General features: G+C 42.2%; 2 protein-coding genes across 2 annotated transcripts in view; one reads left to right on the forward strand and one right to left on the reverse strand.

Annotated features, from left to right (window-relative positions):
- LOC137624350 (equilibrative nucleoside transporter 1-like) overlaps window positions 1-22,437 on the forward strand; it is a 788,303-nt gene that overhangs the window by 125,299 nt on the left and 640,567 nt on the right. The gene's annotated exons all lie outside the window — the stretch shown is intronic.
- Window positions 1-22,437, reverse strand: part of Rpn9 (regulatory particle non-ATPase 9) — an 84,380-nt gene that overhangs the window by 39,875 nt on the left and 22,068 nt on the right. Inside the window, exons 2-4 of the mRNA XM_068355042.1 lie at window positions 16,894-17,007; window positions 16,178-16,328; window positions 4,554-4,657 (exon numbers count right to left, since the gene is read on the reverse strand). Of these exons, the coding sequence (XP_068211143.1) occupies window positions 4,554-4,657; window positions 16,178-16,328; window positions 16,894-17,007 (369 nt within the window). The remainder of the gene's footprint in view (window positions 1-4,553; window positions 4,658-16,177; window positions 16,329-16,893; window positions 17,008-22,437) is intronic.

Consider the following 22,437-nt stretch of genomic DNA (forward strand, 5'->3'; position numbering starts at 1 on the left):
GAGGTTCTGGCAACCGCCACCAAGTATTCACTAGTGTTCCGGGTCTGACAGCACTGAGCTTCCATTCTGATTCTGCCTAGGACTTGTGGAGTGGATGAGGCAGGAAGTGAAACCTAAAGGACTTAGGTTAGTATCGCTAGAACAAATAAAAATTACTTTTAAAATCTAAAATTTGTTCCTACGGGAATACAAACCGTCCTTTAATAGGGGAGTCATCCTCAGGCGGGGAGGAAGTTCCACTCTCCCAACTGGCTAGTTAACACCCCATGTTTACAAGGCTAAGTCTGGAAAGAATATCAGAGCAAAGGATCCTTGCTACCTTTGACTCATGGTTGAGTGACCTATTGCATCATAACTCAGTAGGAAAGAAATTCCAGTCAAGGACTAATATAAGAGGAAGAGCCTGGAGGAGTAGATTGAACTGGAGGTCACATCAGTCTTTTTTTAGCATCCATTATAGGTGCGACGGGGATCTTGGAATAGTCATCCTCTTAGTTCCTGGACCTGTAGCAGTAACGAATCGATGGAAAAGGAAACCTTTTTGTGCATTTTTCCACTACAATATTAACCAATGATGTCTGCTTCCTAAATGGGAACCAGGCTGCACCCCTCGTACCAATGCGTTCCATAAGGGACATACACTATTTTGACTCCCTTGTACAGTGAAGTGCGAGGCAACTGCATTCTCACTGTTCTAAGTTTCAAATAACACCTTAAGGCAGATGAACAGTGCGTCAAGAAGGCTTTGTTCCCTGCGTTGACCATGTACTTCCTCATCCTTCCGCTTGACAAGCGTTGGATCGTAATGCAGCACCTGGCTGCGACCTCCTAGCAATCGAACCTTGAAGCAGCTTGAAGGCTGGCCACAGAAATAGCTTACTTGGGGGCGGACTCAGCTATCATAATGTCGTGTCTTTATGCTTAAGTGATTGGGGAGGATGTCTACAAAATCCCCAAGAATCAGGGTCACATCAATTTGCTTAAGAGTAAGGAATTTGACTGCTCAAGAGGAAATAGGAATTTCCATACTAAGACTCTGGAATTCTATGAAGAGGGAAGCTCACGAGGACAAAGCCAGACATCCTGCAGCAGGGTTTGTTAGTTTTGTTTCTTAGGAGATCGGTTAGTGATAGTAGGTGTCAACACATGTACCCCTTACTGAAACATATTCTCTGGAAAGCAACTTTCCAGATAAAATCCTCTTGAGTACAAAGAAAGAACATACAGATCATAATCCAAAATTAATACGTTCTCAGTATTACTGAGATTGTACTCTGATCATCTTCCCCAGATGGAAAGGTTCTTGGTTCACCCGGAGGCTTGATGTCCCCATAGCATGCATCCCTAGAATGTTCCGTAGGAGCAGGAAAAAGGCATGAAAAGCAATTCTTGTGTTTGATCGCCTATGAAATCTACCAAAATCCATCACAGGGATGATCGAGTTTTAGTGTATCGCTGCTCCTCTCACAAAATCATGCAGAGGCATGGTCAATGTCCTTTGAGACTTGACCTGATCAGTCATGCTGTGTCTTGGTAACTACTTCCTCTCCATTTTAAGGCTGCCTATCTAAAGGCTCTGCAACAGGAGAGGAAGACAAAGGAGCAAGTGAGTCAGTTTGGGTTAGTAGATTTGGGCGGAGTCCTTCCTTCCTACCTCCCATAAGCGTGCACCGTTCCAGAAGGAGTAGGAAGTTCCAAAACTTTTCCTTGAAGATCACAAGAGCATGCACAGCATCAAATGAGGTTACTTGTACCTGCTTTAACTGAAACCCTAGGACAAGGGGGAAGGCACTTTGTAGCTATTTGGTCCCTTGATTGTAACGATTACTAGAAGAACGGGTGTTAGTTCCTATTGTGTGCATCCTGATCTTTAGGTTCCATATAACCAGGTTCATGACTGCCTAATTCTCCAATGCATGATTACCACTTGCAGCTGCCGATCATATGATTCTCAATCACTGCTGCAGATCATATGGCTCCCAATAGCAGCTACCTATCGCATAGTTTTCGATCACAGTGGGAAATGCTGATCGTACAGAACAAGTGCGAGTAGACCTGTCTTACTAGTGGAGAACACAATCAGAACTTTCCTATGAAAGCAAAACACAACAGCAAAGAGCACAAAAAACCTCTGCACTCATGAAAGGAAGATTTCATAGACAGTAAAAGCAATGATAACAATCAATAAGTTCTTTTTCCACCGGTATTATTTAATGGAAGAGCTGGAATGAAGATGCCAGAAGTTCTGTGACCATAAAGTCACTGAAGAATATACACAAAGTGTCCGATTGCATAGTGTCGAACAAGCTCAGTGAACACCAGAACTTGATAAGGATACATATTACTTGATGCCCTTCCAAGTGGATTGTTCCAGATATACATCGGCTCTTCCACGTGTACTCGGGGAGATATCTTTATGAGCATTCAATATGGTCCTGATCTCGTCGTCTCTTAGCAACTGTTGGATAAAGGACGGTGACCTTTAATCCCGATCGAGGGTACGAGAGCTCAGCATTTTACAAGAACAAGTGCTGGTAAGAACCACATGAACACTTGTATGACATACTTCTCAAACTGGGTATGATCTTGGTACGTACCGCTTCTCCCAAGAGTTTAAGCAAGGGGAGGTCGATCAAGGAAACATATGCAGTCCATTGATCTTCTTGGATGATGTGTTCTTCCTCTAGTAAGTAGTAGCAGCACTAGGCCCTAATGTGTGCACTTACGATTATGCAGTGAAGACAGAGGATGAGTTTGCTTGTGATCTAACAGATGAGAGGTTGCTAACATTAATGTAATATAATCCAAAACAGGCGTGTTTGTGCCAAACACAAATTAAGCTGTGGATCTGTGGGGGCACTTCTCTAGGAAGAGTGCTCTCAGGTACATGCACAGAAGAGAACTTGTGGTCTCGCTCTTGTAGGAGAGTACTCTGGAGTGCGCGCACAGACCTCGTGAACTTGCGCACATGAGAGCATGCTCATAGACAAGAACTTGAAAGCATGGTCCTGTGGCAGCGGGTGTGAGTACAGGAGTGTGCACAGGTGAGGGAGCAAGCACACAAGTGAGAAATTGTAGGAACGTGCACAAATAAGTCTCTTGCTAAGGGCAGAAAAACGGTAGAACTCATGCAAAAGCAAATTCTATCGAGAGGTCTTTATGACTTCTGTCAAAAAAAAAAGGGGGGGGGGGGAGAAAGTAGGGCACAGACCTTTCCCATCCAACCAATATTGTGTGATAGGATGAAGGAGTACTCTGAAGTATCCTCTGCTTTGTCTCCTCATCTTTCGTGGTTGTCATATTCTTCATCTTCGGTGAAGAGAGTTAAAGAGACTCCTTGAGTAGCACTCTCTCTCTCTCCCACAAGGAGAGAAACGGTAGGAGTCATATAGTTACGGCTCCTATCAATCGGTCTTGAAAGACTTCTTTACCCATTAAGGGGAAAAAGGTAGAGCCCTTCCCTTCCGAACGTAGTGTGTTAAGAGACGAAGGTGAGGCCAAAGTGGAAGAGGAATTGGAAGTTCTCTTTCTAGTGTTTTATTTCAGGCCAACAGCAACGACACTCCAATTAAGATGGATATACTTGGAACTCTGAAGAGACGGTGTCACAAGGAGATACTTTTATAGGGCCTTTCCAGACATGGGAATATGCTGACGAGAAGACGGAAGGAAGGACGGAGGCCCTCCTCTTCAACTTGGCAGCAGCTGACACTTCTTGCCATTTAAAAGGAAATTCCCTCACACAAAATGAACTGCCACAATTATCTAAAAATAAAAGCAAAAGATTAAAACAGCCAGTTGTCAGTGACAGGAGTATGTCTGTACTCTCCGGCAGCAGTTTTAAAAAAAAAGTGGCTACTCAGCAGTGTGGTCCAGTAACTACCGACACCTCGTTATAGATATTAACAGTCTAGTTCCAGCTATACTGAAAACATACTTCTATACTATTAAAGGACGAGAGTTTGTATTTGTGGAGGAAAAAATCTACATTTCAAACCACATTGTAGCCCTTTACACAAAACACAAGGGGAAAATTGGTCTTTGTCACCTAAAGCAGCCTATTCAATGTACAAGTAGCACACAACAAATCTCAAAACAAGCATATGTACGCGCATACATTTAAGCTATCTAAAAAAAAAAAGGAATAAAACTACTCAAAAAGGAAAATCCTACTCCCGAATGAAGGAAGGTCTACATTTGACCTAAGTGGATGAGTAATATTACATGCTCCAAAGCTGATATTCTTTTCATAGATGGCATGCCCAAACATAGGCATAGTGGCAAGAAGACAACTGGAGTGATGGAGTAGGAATTATTTTCCTTTTTTAATAAGACATTAAAATTCACAGAATTGCAGAGGAAAAAAGATGAACCAATGATAAGATTCACTGTAACAAGTGTTAGTTGATGCTCTTGTATGAACTAGATGATTTGTCCCACATTCAATCAAAATGTTTGCATCAGTTTGAATATAGATAAAATATAAATAATTGAGAAATCATAGATCTCAATGATTTAAATTTGGAAATACAGTCAAAATTTCTCAAACTTACTTTCCATGTACTGCTGTAACACCATCAACTTCATCTAACATTTTTTCAGTTTCATCCAAAATTTTCTTGGTACGTGCCTGATCTTCCAAACGGCTCAAGGTGATCTGAAAATTTGCACTATTAAAATAATGTATCCTGAACATTTAAAATCCTTAGTTTCTGAATGATTTGTTAAAACTGAACCAGCAGAAAATTTAAACTAACTTAAAAAACCTGTGACAAAAAAAGATATAGAAAATCTAATCCCTCTACCCTTTTTTTTATACTTTCTGAATGTTAACAATTAAATCTTCAAAGATTAAACAGTAAAACATCCTTATCTGCAGTCATTACATTGTCACGCAGCAGTTGTAGAATTCCATGGATAATAAGCGATATAACTAATGAATTTTTCTTCTCTGGTATTATTAATAGGGAGATTATCCAGCCTAATAAGTTGAATGAGACTATTACAGAGCTGGCCAAGGTAAATTTGGGAGGGATTGAATAATATAATTCACATTATTAAATTTGAGTGATAAGAAAAATCAAGAAATAAAGTGTCACTCAAGAAGAGAATGAATTGGATTGCCATTAATCAACCATGTCAGCTTGGTGGACACAAGGAGTACTTATTAAACGGAAAACATTTTTTTTTTTTTTTAATGATGATATTTACTCAGCTTCGAGAGACAAAAGCAATATGAACATCAAAGAAGGTTCATTGAAATAATTAATTCAGTTTTTTGTCTTTCTTGTTTGATGATTCCCATGGGGGAAAATTTATTTTAATTGCTAACTTTATCCTTTTTTGATTACTCATTCCAGTTTGCAGTTACTATAAAATGTTTTATTGTGTTTACATAATCTTTGACGAGCGGTATAATTTAAAGATGATAAATTTACTGCTGATTTAGCAGCATCATTTTTTCTCATTGCCCTAACTCCAACTTAGGCAGGAATCCAGCAAATTTCAATATCTAACCTGAGTGAATAAAATTTATCAAGAAGCTCTTTAATTTGTAATACCAATTGGTTCTTGTTTATAGCCCTTGAAAGCTACTATGGCACTTCTTAAACCAGAATGGATGATAAAATTTATCTTCAATTGTTTTTTACTAATAAAATGGCCGGTAGTTCAGAAGTAAATACTGATGCTTCAGTAGGTAACAAGAACAAACTTGTTCTGTCTGAGGATACTGCAGCCCACCCACTACCATCACTGATTTTGAGCCACCTGTATACTGTATATTGCATTATTAGGAGCTTTCCTGTATATTTGTCTATGGGGACTTGGTGTATAAATAATCATATTTCTTTGATAAATGAAAAAATACAGGAGAATATTCTTGTTTTCTTCATAACCCAAGGTGGACAAAAACAATGGTTGATTAAAGGTCATTGTGATATTAGCAGACTGTAATAGCCCATTAGCCCTAATAGTAAATGGAGGTTCATGATTATTAAATACGTCACTAAAGCTGAAAAGTTTCTTTTGGAGAATAGGCTAGGTGGATAGGATATTTGATGCACTTCACATTGTTGCAAAATCTCTATACAAAAAAACACAGGTGATTCACCACTTTCAAATAAAATTGAGTAAATTAGAGATCTAAAGGCTCCACTGCAAAGTCTCAGGCATCTTGTCTGTATTGCATCTAAACTGATCCATATATTTTGTTACCATAAACTATTCTAGATAAATGTAATCCTTTATGAATTATCAATAAAGATAATCTCCTTGTACCCCTTATTGAGTGAGATAATTTCATAATTAGATTAATAGCATTATTACAGTTATCATCATGATTATTATCATTAGTAGTAGTAGTAATATTACTAGCTAAGCTACAACCCTAGTTGAAAAAGAAGATGCTATAAGCCCAAGGGCTCCAACAGGAAAAAATAGTCCAGTGAGGAAAGTAAATATGGAAAGAAATAAACTATATGAACTAATGAACAATTAAAACAAAATACATTAAGAACAGTAACAATAAAACAGATCTTTGATATATAAACTATAAAACAGATGTATGTAAGCCTGTTCAACATGAAAGCATTGCTGCAAGTTTGAACTTTCTGAAGTTCTACGAATTCAACTACCCAATTAGGAAGATCATTCAACAACTTGATCACTGCTGGAATAAAACTTCTAGAAGGCATGACTATTAGAATTAACTGCATACCTAGTATTACGAACAGGATGCTGCTGTCATGGAAAATCTGAATGTAAAGGATGGTCAGATTTATGAAAAATCTTATCAAACATGAATAACGAACTAATAGAACGACTGTGCTAGAGATTAATATCTAGATCATAAATATGACATTCAATAGACCCTAAGTTTCTGCCTAACAAAGTAAGATGAGAATCAGCAGCTGAAGACCAGACAGGAGAACAATACTCAAAACAAGATACAGTAGCATGAAAGAATCAAAACACTTCTTCGGAATAAATTGATCACCAAAAATCTAAAAACAGTTTCTCAAGAAGCAAATTTTTTGTGCATTTGAAGAAGACAGACATAATGTGTTTCTCAAAAGTAAATTTACTGTTGAAAATCACACCTAAAATTTTAAAAGTCATACATAGTTAAAGAACCATTATCAGAGCTGAGATCTGGATGTTCAGGAGCCATTGTCCTCGACCTACTTACAATCATATTTTGAGTTTTGTTAGGATTCAACTTCATGCTACATAATTTGCACCATGCACTAATTTTAGCTAGATTTCTATTAAGGGATTCAGCATACCTAGATCTACATTTAGATGGAATTGATACAAAGAGTAGCATCCCCTGTATATGCCACGAGTTTGTTTTCTAGGCCGAACCACAGGTCATGTGTATATATGAAAAGTAATGGGCCCATAACACTATCCTGAGGAACACCAGATACCACACTCCTATCCTCACTTTGGTGCCCATTAACAACAACTCTTTGTGATCCATTACTTTTTTGTTCAGCATTGGCGATTGTAAAAAAAGGCATCACCTGCTCCTAGGCCTTTACAAAAGCCAAATTGCAAACATGGGAACAGATTATTGCCTTCAGCAACCCTATTTAGACACTTTGCCAGAAGACAATCAAAAACTTTAGATATGGGAGTTATGGAAATTGGCCCAGCAAGACTTGAGCTACCACAAATGCATATACAGTACATAATGGAGTAACACTACCAATTCTCCAACAAGTTCTAAAAGAATCTCTTTTTGCTAATAAAAACAGAAAACTTTGGAGCTAAGAAATCTGCAGTCTTCATAAAAAACAAAGGAAAAATAGCCTTTTGGTATACACCTCCAGAAGCATCAAGGTCCATCAACAGAGCTTTAATTTCACAAGATCATCAGACTTCACTACTGATGAAATCAAGGTATGATTAGATGTCCGGACTGGAGAACCAACGTTTCTTGTTATAATGCCAGAGGAGTCAGTATATACAAAGACCAAGCAGTTACCAGACCTGTGAGTAGCTTCACTTATGATTTGCTCACAGTCTGACTCTTTATGGTGAACATTGAAATCACCAACAAAACAAAAGAGGCCTTTCTATCGTCGTCTTGTATCTTAGCCATAATGGTAAAAAGACAGAAGATATAATCATCCCCTGTCTGGATTCCGGTAGATTGAACACAAATAGTTGTTATGCCTGCCACAAACTTTTATTACCTGAATCTCATGACATCCACATTCATAGCAAGACTTATGAAAAACAGGGTACTCAATCCTAATATACACCGCCATTATGAGTCATCTTACTTTGTACTGAAGCTGTTTTAGTAATGTATGATTATATTTGCAAAGTAATATAAACTATAACATAATAGAAACCATGTGAAAACAATGTGCAGTAATATAGCACAGGAGCTATCAATGGTGTTAGTTGACAGCACATAGGCAGTGGTCATTTATAAGGGGGTTTAAGAGTTGTCGCCCTCGGGCAGCAATATTAAGTAACTTTTCATTTATCGCAGGTGTCTTTGTCACCTAAGCTCCATGATGACAGAGGGCTGACTGCATTGCAAAGTAATCCACATTAAGTCTACTTTGTACTTCCTGTACTTTTTCAGCAACTAAACCATTAATTGCAAATGGAAAACTCACCTTGGAATACATCGCAATCAAGGATGAAATATTCTGAATGAATATTGTCTATACAAGTTTGGAAATGTACTTCCACCATTAAATTTTTTTATGAAAACAGGAAAATGTCCTTAATAACCACTATGAGGTAAAGATTTAAGTATTGAATGCCTCCTAACAGTACTGTAATCCCTTTAATATTTAAACCAACGTGAACTAAGGTAGTACAAGTGTACAAACTTTCCCTCCTTTAAAAAGGAGACACTAATTAACATGATACAGTCGCACAAGATCAAAATACAGTGAGAAATTTTGAGTGTATTGTTTAATTTCCATAGCAATACAAACCCAAGTTCTTTAATAATCACAAATTAAAGAAAAAAAATCTAAATATACAAGCCTGAGGCCTTTAATTTGGAGATTGATTCAAGTTAGCTGCAACTTGGACATTTAACTTTTAACAAGGTGTCAGCTAAAGCCGGTACTTACCAGCCAGTGGCAAAGAAGCACCAGCCCATTGCCAGTACTGTACAACTAAATAGTCACTTTGATTGCATCTGGGACTTTCGGGGAGGTGATAACCCTAAGTTAAAGGACTCGGATTTGTACAGTTAGGAAAAATTAATTACTTTTAAAATTTGTGATTTGTTCCTATACAAAAACAAACCTTCGTCCTCTAGACTGTAGCTATGGTACAGAGGCTATGCCACTACCCAAGACTAGAAAACAATGGTTTGATTTTAGAGTATCTTTCTCCAAGAAGAGCTGCTTACCAAAAAACCATGCAGAGGATTCTGGAGAGGTCTCAAGAGACTTCAGATAGGTCATCCCAGGCTTTGGCGATCTCCTCTTCTTTCTGATGGCAGGCCGCACCCCAGCAGGGGGGCAGGGGAAGAAGGAAGATGCGGGTATAGATGAAGCAGGTGACAGGGAGTGACAATGTTTCTCCTTCACCACAGACAAGGATTCTGCAGCCGACAGACCTTTAGTAACAAGCAATGGCTCGTCAACGACATCAAGTGCCACTTCTCAACTCTCCTCCGCAGGCAGGAAGGCTTCTGCGATCTAGTCACAGTTAACACCTCTAGAAGCTTATTAATTGAAGGGATGAAAGGACAGTAACAGTTGTCATCTTTGGAACTCCAGCAGGTTGCACAAAAACTGTAACTTAATTTCAGTTATCGGGGAACATTGCAATTCCAGCATAAATCCTTTGGACATGACAAAGAAAAATGACAAATCTGGAAATAATTTATATATTTCTGAACTGATACAAACCCATAATTATTTACAGGGGAATCTTTCGGCAAAGCTGAAAGGTTAGCCATTAGACTTAATGCACGGTGGCAACCATACCTGACAACTATAGCAGGGAGGGTAGGGGATGGCTAGGGGCTGCCCAGCCACCTATATGAACTCACTCATCGGTGAATTACAGTACATCACTTTTCGATTGTAGGCAGGATTTTTCGGGGGACAGGTGTTGGCAGAATAACTTGTATAAATAATTACAGGTTTGTATTAGTTAGAGAAAATACAAATTATTTCCAAATTTGTCATTTGTTCTTTCACTAACAAACCTTACGCTATGTATAAGGATGACTCGCCCTTAAATGGGTGGTAAGTCCAACCATTGGCTCGGTCATTGACCCGGGTTTTCTCTGTACAGTATTAGACTGTATCTAGAAGAGAACCTTGACACCTTGACTAAATAACACATAAATAAGAGTATTGATAGCGACTTGTGCAACGTGTGGTTGTGAGGGATAGCACATGAACATTTAGGTAAGCATAATCAGAGTTTAAAATAGGAATATTAATCACATATATAGACGTTTCCCAATGCTTACCTCGTAGGAAGCATTGGGGACATGTACAAGTATTAATAATAAACTATACTAGGTTACGCAAGGGAAATGGTAATTACCTGCAAAAGATAAGGCCAGCTTGCAGAGGTACCCATGGCGTTGTTTCCCAAGAGAGGGAAAGATGAAGAAAAGAGAAGAGCCAGCCATTCTTATTCCTTCATCCCAGACTTAACCCGGGTAACCAATGCCCTCAACTATCTGCTACTTGTCCAAAAAGGAGCCCGAGGTATTTTTAAAACACTTGTTGTGCAGCCACCACAAGACCAATAAAAAACTTATCATGTCTCCTGTGGGTCAAGTCTTGCATATAGTGGGCGGTGAAGGTAGTCATGTCATTTTCACACGCTCGCTTGTAACACTTGCAACACAGAAAAGTTGTGTTTAAAGGCCAGGGATGTACTGATCCCCCTGACACTGTGAGCTCTAAGTTGTCGAGCTGGAAAAGGGTCAGGATTCCGAGCAGAGTCCATGACTTTATGAATCCAGGGTCAGATAAGTGTTTTTCATGACCCTCCTTTTAATGCTACTCATGCTGACAAAAAGGGCTGTCAGTCGGGGACGAGTTGATGCAGTGCATTTGAGATAATATCTCAAACTCTTCACTGGGCATAGTAACAGCTGATCTGGGTCATTGGTTACAGAACATAGACTCTAATCTGAAAGGGCCTGAATCTAGGGTACAGTACCCTCGAATTTTGAGTCTTTGCAATAAACTCAGGGACGAAGCCCAGTGTCACCTCCTCCCATCCTCTTGAATGGGCGATGTCGTATGAGAGACCTAGAAGTTCGCTAACTCTCTTTGCGGGAGCTAAAGAGAGCAGGAATGCTATCTTCAAAGAGAGATTATGGTCTGTTGCATGGCATAATGGTCTATAGGGAGGGCCCTTTAAGAAGGACTCCAGGACGCGAACCAAGTTCCACGGAAGTCTTATCTCCAACTGGGGGCAAGTGATCTCATAACTCAGTACGAGGAGAGAAAGCTCCAATGAAGAGGAAAGGTCTACTCCTTTCAGTCTAAAGTCTAGGCTCAAGTCTGAGCAATCCTTTCACCGCTGAGACCGAGAGGAGTTTTTTTTCCCGAAGGTATCCAAGAAACTCTGCTACCACTGGAATAGTGGCATCGAGAGGCGATACCCCTCCCTCCCACGACACCAACCACAGGAGACTATCCACTTTATCTGGTAAACCAAGGCTGAAGATCTTCACAAGTGTCCAACCATCCTTCTAGAAAATTGTGACAAAATGCCTCTCCAAGAGAGGAGATGCTGGATAGTCTCCATGCATGAAGCCATAGAGAGATGGATCTTGTGGAAGATTTTCAAGTGTGGTTGTTTGAGTAGATCTTGTCGTTCTCTCGGAATATCTATCAGGAGCTGCAGGTCTGAAAACCATTCTGCATAATGCCATAGCTGGGCTATGAATGTCATCAGTAAGTTGTTAGATGCTCTAGTTTTGTTGAGCACCCTTCTCATCAGACAGAACAGTGGGAAAGCGTACATATCGATGTTATCCCACGGTTGTTGAAATGCATTGTGCCATAGAGCTTGGAGGATCCGGGACTAGAGAGCAGTATAGCAGGGACGTCGCAATCAGGTCTAAAGTCGGGGAACCCCACAGTCAGGACATTGTTGGGCTATCAGAGGATTCAAAGACCATTCAGAGCTCACTATCCGAGTCGCACTGCTCAAGTTGCCTGCAAGTACATTCCACTTTCTGGGAATGAAGCAAGCTGATAGGGTCACCAAATGTTTTTCTGTCCATCTTAGCATCTCTACTGATAGACTGATAGATAGCAGAACGGCTGCGAAAAGGTACAGCCTTGTTTGTTTATGTAAGCCATTACCGTAGTGTTGTCCCTCATTAGCACTACAAAGTGACCTGCCGGCAACTGCTAAAGAGCTAGAAAGGCAGCCTTCATCTCTAAGAGATTTATGTGCTGGTACCTTTTGGACTCAGATCAAAGGCCTAAGACTCTGTGTTGCAGCATGTGGGCCCCCATCTTTCTTTTGATGCGTCTGTGTAGAGCATCAAGTCCAGAGGGGGGACAAGAAGGTCTAGTCCTTTGCGGAGGTTCTCCTCAGTCATCAACCACTGATGATCCGTCACTTGATCCTGTCTTACAGAAACTAAGGTGGCGGCCGTTGGGAACAAGACGAATCAGGGATGTTAAGTGGCTTAGGAGGCACAACCACTACCAGGCTAGAAGAACTTCCCATCTGAGGAAGGGCCTTGCTACTTCTCTCAGCCTGTGTACTCTGTTGTCAGAAAGAAAGACTTTTTGGAGGTTGGTGTCTATAGTCTCATACAGAGATGAACCTGTCCTGAGAGGGGAGCAGTGATGACTTCTTGAGATTTATCATGATCCCCAGATCGTAAAAAACTCGAGAAGCATGTCTTGGTGATGAAAAAGGGTTATCTCTGAGTCTGCTAGAAACAGCCAATCATCAAGGTATCTTGAGAGACGAATGCTGTTCTTGTGAGCCCAAGACAACACTAGGGCAAAAACCCTTGTGAAGACCTGAGGAGTGGTTGCAAGACGAAAAAAGAGGACTTTCAACTGCTAACATCTGTTCTCGTGTACGAATCAGAGAAAATTCCTTGAAGATCGATAGATTGGGATCTGGAAGTATGCATCTTGGAGATCCAGTGTGCACATGAAGTCCATGGGTTTTACTACTTGAATAAACGTGTCTGCCGTCTCCATCCTGAACAGCGTCTGTAGAACAAACTTGTTCAGGGGCGAGAGATCGATAACTGGTCTCCAGCCTCCAGACACATTTTTCATAAGAAAGAGTCAATTGCAGAAGCCTGGGGACCCGTCAAGGACCTCTTGGAGAGCGGCCTTCTGCAGCATGGTTTGGACTTCGGCCCGGAGGGCAAGTCCCTCTACGGATCCCTTCTTATAAGAGCCCAATGGAATTGAATCCCAAGTCAGTGGAGGGGAGAGATTGTGTGAACGGGATGCGATACCCTACACCGATCACTGCGATTATCCAGGGATCTGCAACCTCTGCCAGAGGTGTCGCAGGCATCCCCTCACACGTGGACTTATGAGAGGATTGCCCTCCCTAGTAGCAGCGACTACCTCGGCCTCCTCCTCTACCACCTCTCCTCTGAAAGGTTTGGAACCCTTCTGGTCTTTAGCCGAAAAGGGGTGCTTAGAGACATTGTTGGTAGGTCCAGAAAACCTAAATGTCAAGGGATGCGATGAATGGGGCTGATCTATGGGAGGTTGAGGAGCCCTCCCATAGGGCCAAGACATCATGGCCCTCTCTACTTCCTCTGGGTTGAAGAGAGTAGATCCCTCAAGGTAGAGTTCCTCAGGTGCGTCACTTCCACTTTCGGCACCTGCTTGTGGAATCTCCCAATCACAAAACCCCTTCTCTTGAGAATAGCATTTGCCCACAGGTTGGCCACCTGGTGGGAAAGGAATTCCAAGGTCTGAGTACCAGACAAGAGGAAAGACTCCAGAGACTGCCTTGTAGACTCCTTGGATAAATCCTCAGATCTTAAAATGTGGCCTAACGACCCCAGCCACAGGTCAAGCCACTAAGCAGCCTGCATGGCATACTTGGCACCTTTCTCTATGTGTAGGAGCTCAGTTGCTGAAAGGGTCAGGGCTGTGAGGGGTTTGATCTCGATCTTGTAATATTTCCTCTGTAAGATGAAAGGAAGTGGGAGGGCCATTGATGAGAAGCCTACCCTCAGCGAACTGGATGCACCTGCTACCTGAGAGGTAGCTTTCCTTCTGGCTGCTGTCAGTCCCTTGGACCAGGGCAACGGTACACTGGTCTTAGGGGGTCTCCGGGTGCCAAACGGCTGCTCCAGGACCCTGTCTTTGTCTTCCTGAGGAGTGGTACCAGGATTTGACAGCTTGTTAATGGATCTCATAAAAGCAAGGACTTGCCAGAAAGTGTGTTCCCACTCCTTACGCTCGGCTTTGGAATGGAACTTTGGACTCGCTGATATGGGGAGATAGTCATCATCAGAGTCCAGAAACTCATCTACCTTAAAGCTCTCACTCATAAGAGCCTAGGAAAGGTAAAATTGTCAGCATTAGAAGGTTCTTAGGAAGGTCCCGCTTTGGGGATCTCCAATTTGTCTCAGGTCTGTGAGTCTCCCTCCATTTCGTGTTCTTAGGAACAGTTTTCGAGTCTTTAGACTCGAGACGAAAAATGCTCTTCTAGAATGGACGGTTTGGGAAGAGCTTGTGGTTCCGCTGGACTGATACTCCAAGTTAGGAGGTTGCTCGTCTCTGGGTGGTTTAGAGATGGGGGGGATGGGAGTTCCGGAGAAACGATTTCTAGAGGTTGAGGCCTGAAGGAATCGTGAGATCTCTCTCGGGCGAGCCAGTGTCTCTACTTCCTCGAGGTTGGAGTCAGTCCGCTGAGGTGGAGTACCCCGCAGCCTCCTCTTCTGTCACATTGTTATCATATCTCCAGAACGTATCGGTAAAAGGAGGTAGACCAACGTTTGATGCTGACTCGTGGTCAACGCTGTCCGCACCTCTAGGTCTAAATGAGGTAGACAGGTGAACAGGAGGTTTTTCAGGCTGACCAGCCAAGGAAGGTTTACTCCTAGGATAAGGGCCTGCAGAGGAGGACATAACAGATATTGACCTCTCTAGCGGGATCTTAGGAATGGTCCGTTTCACAAGCAATTGACGGCGAGCGAGGAGGATAGAGCCTTGGGTGCATTTGTAGCACTAAAGGACTATGATTGCTCATCAGAGGTGGAGGAGGAAGCATCGGCATGGGTACCCCAAGCTGTAAAGGGAGCAGGGGGTACACAATAAGGACATCTATCTGGAGGTTGCCATTCAGGAGATCGTTGTTCAAGCATGATTCGTCTGGAAGAAGGAGCAGCAGATCGCCGGGTTGGAGAGTGACGAGTCGATCGTGAGCACAAACGCCTACGTCATCCTGATGAAGAGGATCATTTCGATGGTGAACGTCTTGCTCGCGATTGTAAACGTCCTGCTCGTGATCATGAGCATCTCACTTGTGATCTGGAGCGTCATACTCGTGATCATGTGCACTTAGCTCATGATTGTGAGCGTCTAGCTTGCGACCGTGAACGTTCAGATTGTGATCTTGAGTGTCTAGCTCATAATCGTGAGCTTATAGCTTGTGAAAGAGAACGCTTTCTCAGGGAAGAGCATCAATTTCGTGAAGACCTGCAATCTCTTGACTTTGTGCGTTTAGCTCGCGTAAAGCGATAGTCTAGTATATGGTCAAGTCTTGAGGAGAGAGGAGATGACCATTCTATACCAGCCGAAAGAAAAAAAGTGACGTAGTTCAACGATGAGCGGTCGGCTAGTGTTGCCACCTTGCGCTAAAAGTCTAATGGCTAACCTTCCAGCTTTGCCAAAAGATATCCCTACAAATATCGTAAGACTTGTTAGTGAAGGAACAAAGGATAAGATTAAGACCCAGAAAAGAACGCCGAATATTACGTCAGTACTCATTGACTACCGAAGTCAAAGCAAAGGTCACGCTGCCTGGTGAGTGGGCGGGACTTCCCTACCACATGGCAGCCAGCTGAGTTCACTTCATTAAAAGCTTAACCGCTGGTTCCAGCTTCGCTGAAGACATATTTGAATTAAATGTCAAAGGTTTGTATTATGTGTAGGAACATGTACTTTGTTCCATGAGCTATTAGTAAAACTAGCAAAGTGACATATTATTCCCTTACATTGGCAATAAGAACATTGCACAAAACTTTTGCTTCCTGATGATCAACCACTTTTGGAGCAATCTTCTCTATGAAAGTAATTGCCTCATTTGGATCTGTGTACTGTGCTACAACCTCTCCAGCCATTTGTGCAAGGGACAAAGGATTGATTCTGCGGAAAAAGAGATAAAAAAAAGTATGTTGAAAACCTACACACATACAAAGAAAACTGTTCATAGACAATGAAAATTGGAACTGTACTGTAAAATATAAGGGTATCAATTACAAAAGAATTAATTTTTCTAGTAATTTGTATTTTCCAAACTAGACATACCAAGTTCTTTAAATAGAAGTATGTCTTCAATGCAAGCTGAGATTGCTATTGAATCTTTTACAAAGTAGGTTGCGGTAGTCAATGTGAGGCAGGTGGGGAGAGCCTCCTGCCTGGCCAACTGTATCATACCACTTCTGTGGCCAAAAGTGAAGTGATACAGTCATAAAGGTGTGTCTACCTACACCTACCTCCTCCTTACTACCACACCTATCTTATCAAATATTCAATGGGCATTCTAGATCACACTGAAGACATACTCGTATTTCAAGGAATATGGTTTGTATACATATAGAAACCAATCAATATATCCTGTACATTATAATGTAGCACTACATAAATACAAATTGCAAAACAAAACAAGCTTGAATTTCACCTTTAATATCATTCTTCAGTACAAACTTACTTGTTTTCCAGTTCCCCAATAAGATTGCTGTAGAGTTGGATAAGCTCTGTTCCTTGTTGCAAAGCTGGATCTTTCACCAATGCCACAAGGGCCAGGGTTAACTGATGCCATAACCTAGAAACAAAAAGATAAAAGTTAACACAGCTATTGTAAAAATCAAAACATGACAAACTTATAACTGAGTTTGTATTTTTCCTAACATACAAACCCGAATTCTTTACTATAGGAGATATTCTAGCGCGAGCTGGAAAATACGGCAGAAAAACCTTAACAAGGTCGTTAACGACCGGGCAGGTAATTACCCACCTGTTAGTGGTGGGGGGACCGCAGGTCAGTAGCTGCTGTTTACCTTTAATCGGATTCTAGCTAGGACTATCTTAGGGGGCGGTGATGGAAGGAAGATTTGTGTAAAGAATTTGAGTTTGTTGTTAGGAAAAATACAAACTCTGTTATAAGTTTGTCATTTGTTCCTACACTTGATACAAACCCTCATTCTTTACTATAGGAGACTTAGTCTTGAGGCCAGGGTGGCCAAGGAGTTCCCTATTCCTAGGGAAGATAGTCCTCAGACTAGACTCTTTTGAAGCAACAATCTTCCGTTAATCTTCTTTCTTTGTAGATCCCCATAATCTCAGTATGACTGAAGGTTTGTAGCTTCATGGAAACAAATGTTTCAGGATGAAGTGGGTCAGGAACATTCGACTCGGACCCCTTCAAAATTAGGATTCCCCCGACCTTGCAAAGGGGAAACCTCGTGACCACGAGTATAACTTATACCCTGTGAGAGGAATCAGATGAGTATCATACCTTATTTCCATTGGCGAGTTCAGCTGAAACTGGATACAGACTAAGATCCCCAGATGGGAGGGAGGAGACGAAGATAGATGGATGTCCTTCTTAAAACCTTGTGTAACCCAGTATCCTCAGCCAATGGTTACTGTCCCCTGAAAGGGCGTAAAGTAGCTACAGCACCCGCTGACCTGTCACAATAGGCCCTATAGAAAGGGTGTCTACAGACCAATGTGTCACGTCGCTCAAATAGTGAGCGGTGAATGTAGATTAGCGTTTCCAGACCCCAGCACTTGAGACTTGGGAGATTGAGAAATCTCTCTTAAACGCCAGTGAGGCAGCCACTCCCTTAACTTGAAGGGCTATGGGTTGTGCTGCCTCTGGGTCTCCGTGAAAAGACCTCGCAATAACTTTCTTGAGCCAGAAAGGGATGGTGTTGCGAGAGGTTCTCTTTACCTTGTTGGTACTAAGGAAGAGATGACAGAGACGTGGTCTGAAAGTCTGGTGCGCTTCAGATATTTCTTTAGCGCCCTGACTGGGCATAGTAACGACTGGTCTGTATCCTGTGTTATCTTATTGAGGGTGGAAAACTGAAAATCTTGAAATCCCTCATCGGGGCTGCCTGGAGTCTTGGTTTGACAAGTCCTCGTGGCTCGCGAGGTAGCCGACTGTATCAGACCACGTGTCAAGCCAAAGGGGACATTCAAGTCGCTTCCATTGCCGAGGCTTCTGTGACTGAGAAGAGCCTGGAAGAGTAGTGTCTCTCTTCAAGGATTAGCCCGGTGTGAACCTCGCCGTGAGGGGATCCAAGATCAGGGGAGAAGGGTTGACGTCTCTGATCTCGGCGAACAGACCAGGTTTAAAGGTCGCTCAAGAATGGCAGAGGCAAGGGACAGTGAAATTGCACTAGCAGTTAGGACAATGCCCTAGAGACCGACCATATATCATATGGTCAAAGACCAAGCCTCCTCTCCATTTCAGTTAGGACCAGGGAGGGCCAGGCAGTGGCTGCTGATGACTCAGCAGATAGATCTATAGGCACCCCCAAACCCCCCAACCTTAGCTCACAAGGATGGTAAGGTTGCAGGCACTAAAGGCAGTAACGAGTCTGAGCGGGACTCGAACCCCAGACTGTCAAACACCAGTCAGAGACGTTACCAATCAGGCCACAGCCAGATCAATTCTGGTCTTAGGGTTTGGGGTGGACAACATAGCTTGCCTAAGGCTGGAGCGTCAAGAGGTCGAGGAGACAGATGCAAATCACCGAGGCATGAGATATTACACATAGTTCTTAGAGTCCTTAAATAGGAAGATTCTAAGTACCTCGATGGCAGCTCTCCCGAGGATTCCTCAGGCTGCGCTAAGTCCTCGCGTGTTATTACAGATAAAGTGGAGACGCGAGTAGCAGACAAACTTTCTGTCTTACCCCTCGTATTTTTCTTATCGAAAGGGGATGAACTGTAGAAGTCGGAGTGTCTGGAGGTAATGGCGAAGACCGTTGACGAGTCTGAAGACTCTGTCATAAGAGTAAAACCCTTGATGCCGATGGTCGCGCGCATAGCACTAATTGCGTGCGTGTGCGGACACACTGAGCTAATTGTTACGAGAGCCCGACGACTCAGCGTAACTGAAACTCGAAGGTTCCAAGACATGTGAACTCGAAAGTCCATCGCAACAGAGGCCCGAAGGACTCCTAAGGTCATGAGAACCCGTAGGATCAACATGACGAGGGTTCAAAGGCTCCTGATCACGCCCGCCGAAACGGTGATCGTCACGAGACCCCAGGGGGTCAACGTGAAGAGAACCAGTAGGTTCAAAAAGACGTCTCCTTACAGCACGATGAAGATAACTCCTCCGCAGGGTAGATTTGTTCTCCAGAAGGAGAACGTCGCTCCGCCCCTGGAGGAGAACCAAAAGCGTAGAGGGGAGGAGCGTGCATCAGCAGACTCCTACAAGTTTTCTCTCGTGAATGGGAGGAAGGTTCTCCCGAAGGAGATCGCCTAAAACAAGTTTTCTCTCAGTTCTATGGGAAAAAAAAGCATAGGCGTAATAATCTCCTTCTCGTGAACGAGAGAGAAGTCCCCCCGAAGGAGGACATCACCTGAGCCAAGCTCTCTCCCAGCTCTTATGGGGAAAAAAGTGTAGGCGTAATAATCTCTCTCGCGAACGAGGGAGAAGTTCCCCCCGAAGAAGGAACAAGCCTTAGATTTGCTTTTTCCCCAGCTCAAGGGGAGAAAACACAGTCTTCAGGGACGAGATAGCAGAGGTAAAACTTATCAAGCTGTTCACAACTCTTCACGAAGGAGGGAAGGTTGCTAAATGGCTGAAGTGGGGGTGGTTCGCTCACGCAGCCCAATTCTGAGGAAGGTTATCACTCACTTGTAACAGGAGGTTCTCTAACCCCTGGAGGCGAACCTCCTGGCAACAATGCATGTTTCTCAAGTTGATCAAGTTGCAGGTTGACAACGAGTGCTACCTCGTAACATGGGCAGCTCATGGGCTGCCACATGAAGCGCAGGATAACGAACAGAGCGGCCGAAGCCCTCGGCATTGTGTTCTACGTCGCTGCTATCTGGGTGTTTTCTTTTAGCCTCTCTAACACGTTTCCCCTTTCCCCCCTGCATCCTCTTCCGAGGTTTCCGAGAGACTCGTAATCCTTAACTTATTAGGGAGCAAAGGAACTGGGGAGTTGTCCTGTCTGTAACACGAGAGCGAGGGATTGACCGCGCGAGTGTATGACCGGCGATTTGTGTGCAAACACCTTGCGTGACGGGAGTTTGAAGACTCTGCCATAAGAGTAAAAATGATACAGTGGAACCTCTACACACGAACGTATCTACATCCGAATTTTCCAACATCCGAAGTAAAATTCGAGCAAATTTTTGACTCTACACCCGAATTTTATTTCGACACACGAAGTAAACATTACGCCATTGAGCGTCGAGTGCTCAGTTCTCTATTCTTGTGTGTATTGTGTGGTTGTCCTCTGTTTGGTCTGTTATTAACAGTGCTTATTTTCTTCCTTTTCTCACATTTCCTTTTTGATTTTACCTATAATCATGGTGCCTAAGAAGCTAAGTTTCAGTACAGGAAGAAGGCAATTCTTTCATTAGAATTGAAGCAAGAAATTATAGAAAAACATGAGAGCAATGTGCATGTGAGTGATACTGTATGGCTAAACAATATGGCCGGAATAGGCCTATGATCTCGAGTATCATCAAGCTGAAGGCAGCCATTAAAGCAAATAACCATCGAAGGTGATCACCATTATTACAAGACATCTTAGCAATACCCTGGAAGAGATAGAACGCCTTTTGTTGATAGGGATAAAGGACAAAGAGATTGTTGGCAACGATAATTTGTGAGAAGGATCAGTGTGATGAACTGAAAGAAAGAAAAAAGCGAAGCAAAGAAAACCATGATAGCATTAGCAAGCTCTTTTAAATAAGACTTCTCTCTTTTTCTGTTTCTCTCTAAACATAGCATTAACATGTTCTTTAAATAAAATCTCTCTCTCTCTCTCTCTCTCTCTCTCTCTCTCTCTCTCTCTCTCTCTCTCTCTCTCTCTCTCTCTCTCTCTTGTTCTTCTTCGCTGTTATAGTGTTAGATACGTCTATTATTTTTTTTTCCGAGAGAGAGAGAGAGAGAGAGAGAGAGAGAGAGACTCTCTCTCTCTCTCTCTCTCTCTCTCTCTCTCTCTCTCTCTCTCTCTCTCTCTCTCTCTCTCTCTCTCTCTCTCTCTTGTTCTTCTTCGCTGTTATAGTGTTAGATACGTCTATTATTTTTTTCCGAGCGAGAGAGAGAGAGAGAGAGAGAGAGAGAGAGAGAGAGAGAGAGAGAGAGATTAAACAAAACTGTGTTTAGAGTACAAATTATTTTTAACAGCGTCAACGAGTTGAAAAACAATTAAATGTAACTAAGAAAGTAATAACAGCTAATCTGAATTCCTTTATTAACTAAAACAAATATTGATACAAACACACTCGTGTGCGTATGCACAAACACACACACAGGTGCAAAAATTACTACGCAGTAAGAGAGATGGTCGGGGAGGAGGTAGAGACGGTGACTGCGATAACATACAGTAACTCGTCACTGAGAGTGATGAAAATAAAAAAAATCAAAGGAAAAAAAATGTAAAAAATATGAAATATAAAAATAAAAAAAAAATAAATAAGCCGAGTTAAATTAAAATTTCCGTAGTGTTAGTTACAGTATGTTATCGCAGTCACCATCTCTACTTCCTCGCCGATCGTGTCTCCTCGTACTTGTGTGTGTGTGTTTGCGCATACGCACACGAGTGTGTTTGTATCAATATTTGTTTTAGTTAATAAAGGAATTCAGATTCGCTGATAGTTTTTTTAGTTACATTTAGCTGTCTTTCAACTTGTTAATGCTGTTAAAAATGATATGTAAACAACACATTTTTGTTTAATCTCTCATTTTTTAATCTCTCTCTCTCTCTCTCTCTCTCTCTCTCTCTCTCTCTCTCAGAAAAAAATAATAGACGTCTCTAACACTAACAGTGAAGAAGAACAAGAGAGAGAGAGAGAGAGAGAGAGAGAGAGAGAGAGAGAGAGAGAGAGAGAGAGAGAGAGAGAGAGAGAGAGAGAGAGGGAGAGAGTGTTTATTTAAAGAACATGATAACACCATGTCTACCTTCTCGCCGATCGTCCGTCTCCTGGCGTAGCAAATCCTACACCTGCGTTGGCCTGTCTCTAAGGTAAAGTAGCAATAAAACACATTTTTTATTTA

This window comes from Palaemon carinicauda, chromosome 31, assembly GCF_036898095.1.
Source record: "Palaemon carinicauda isolate YSFRI2023 chromosome 31, ASM3689809v2, whole genome shotgun sequence".
NCBI lineage: Eukaryota > Metazoa > Arthropoda > Malacostraca > Decapoda > Palaemonidae > Palaemon > Palaemon carinicauda.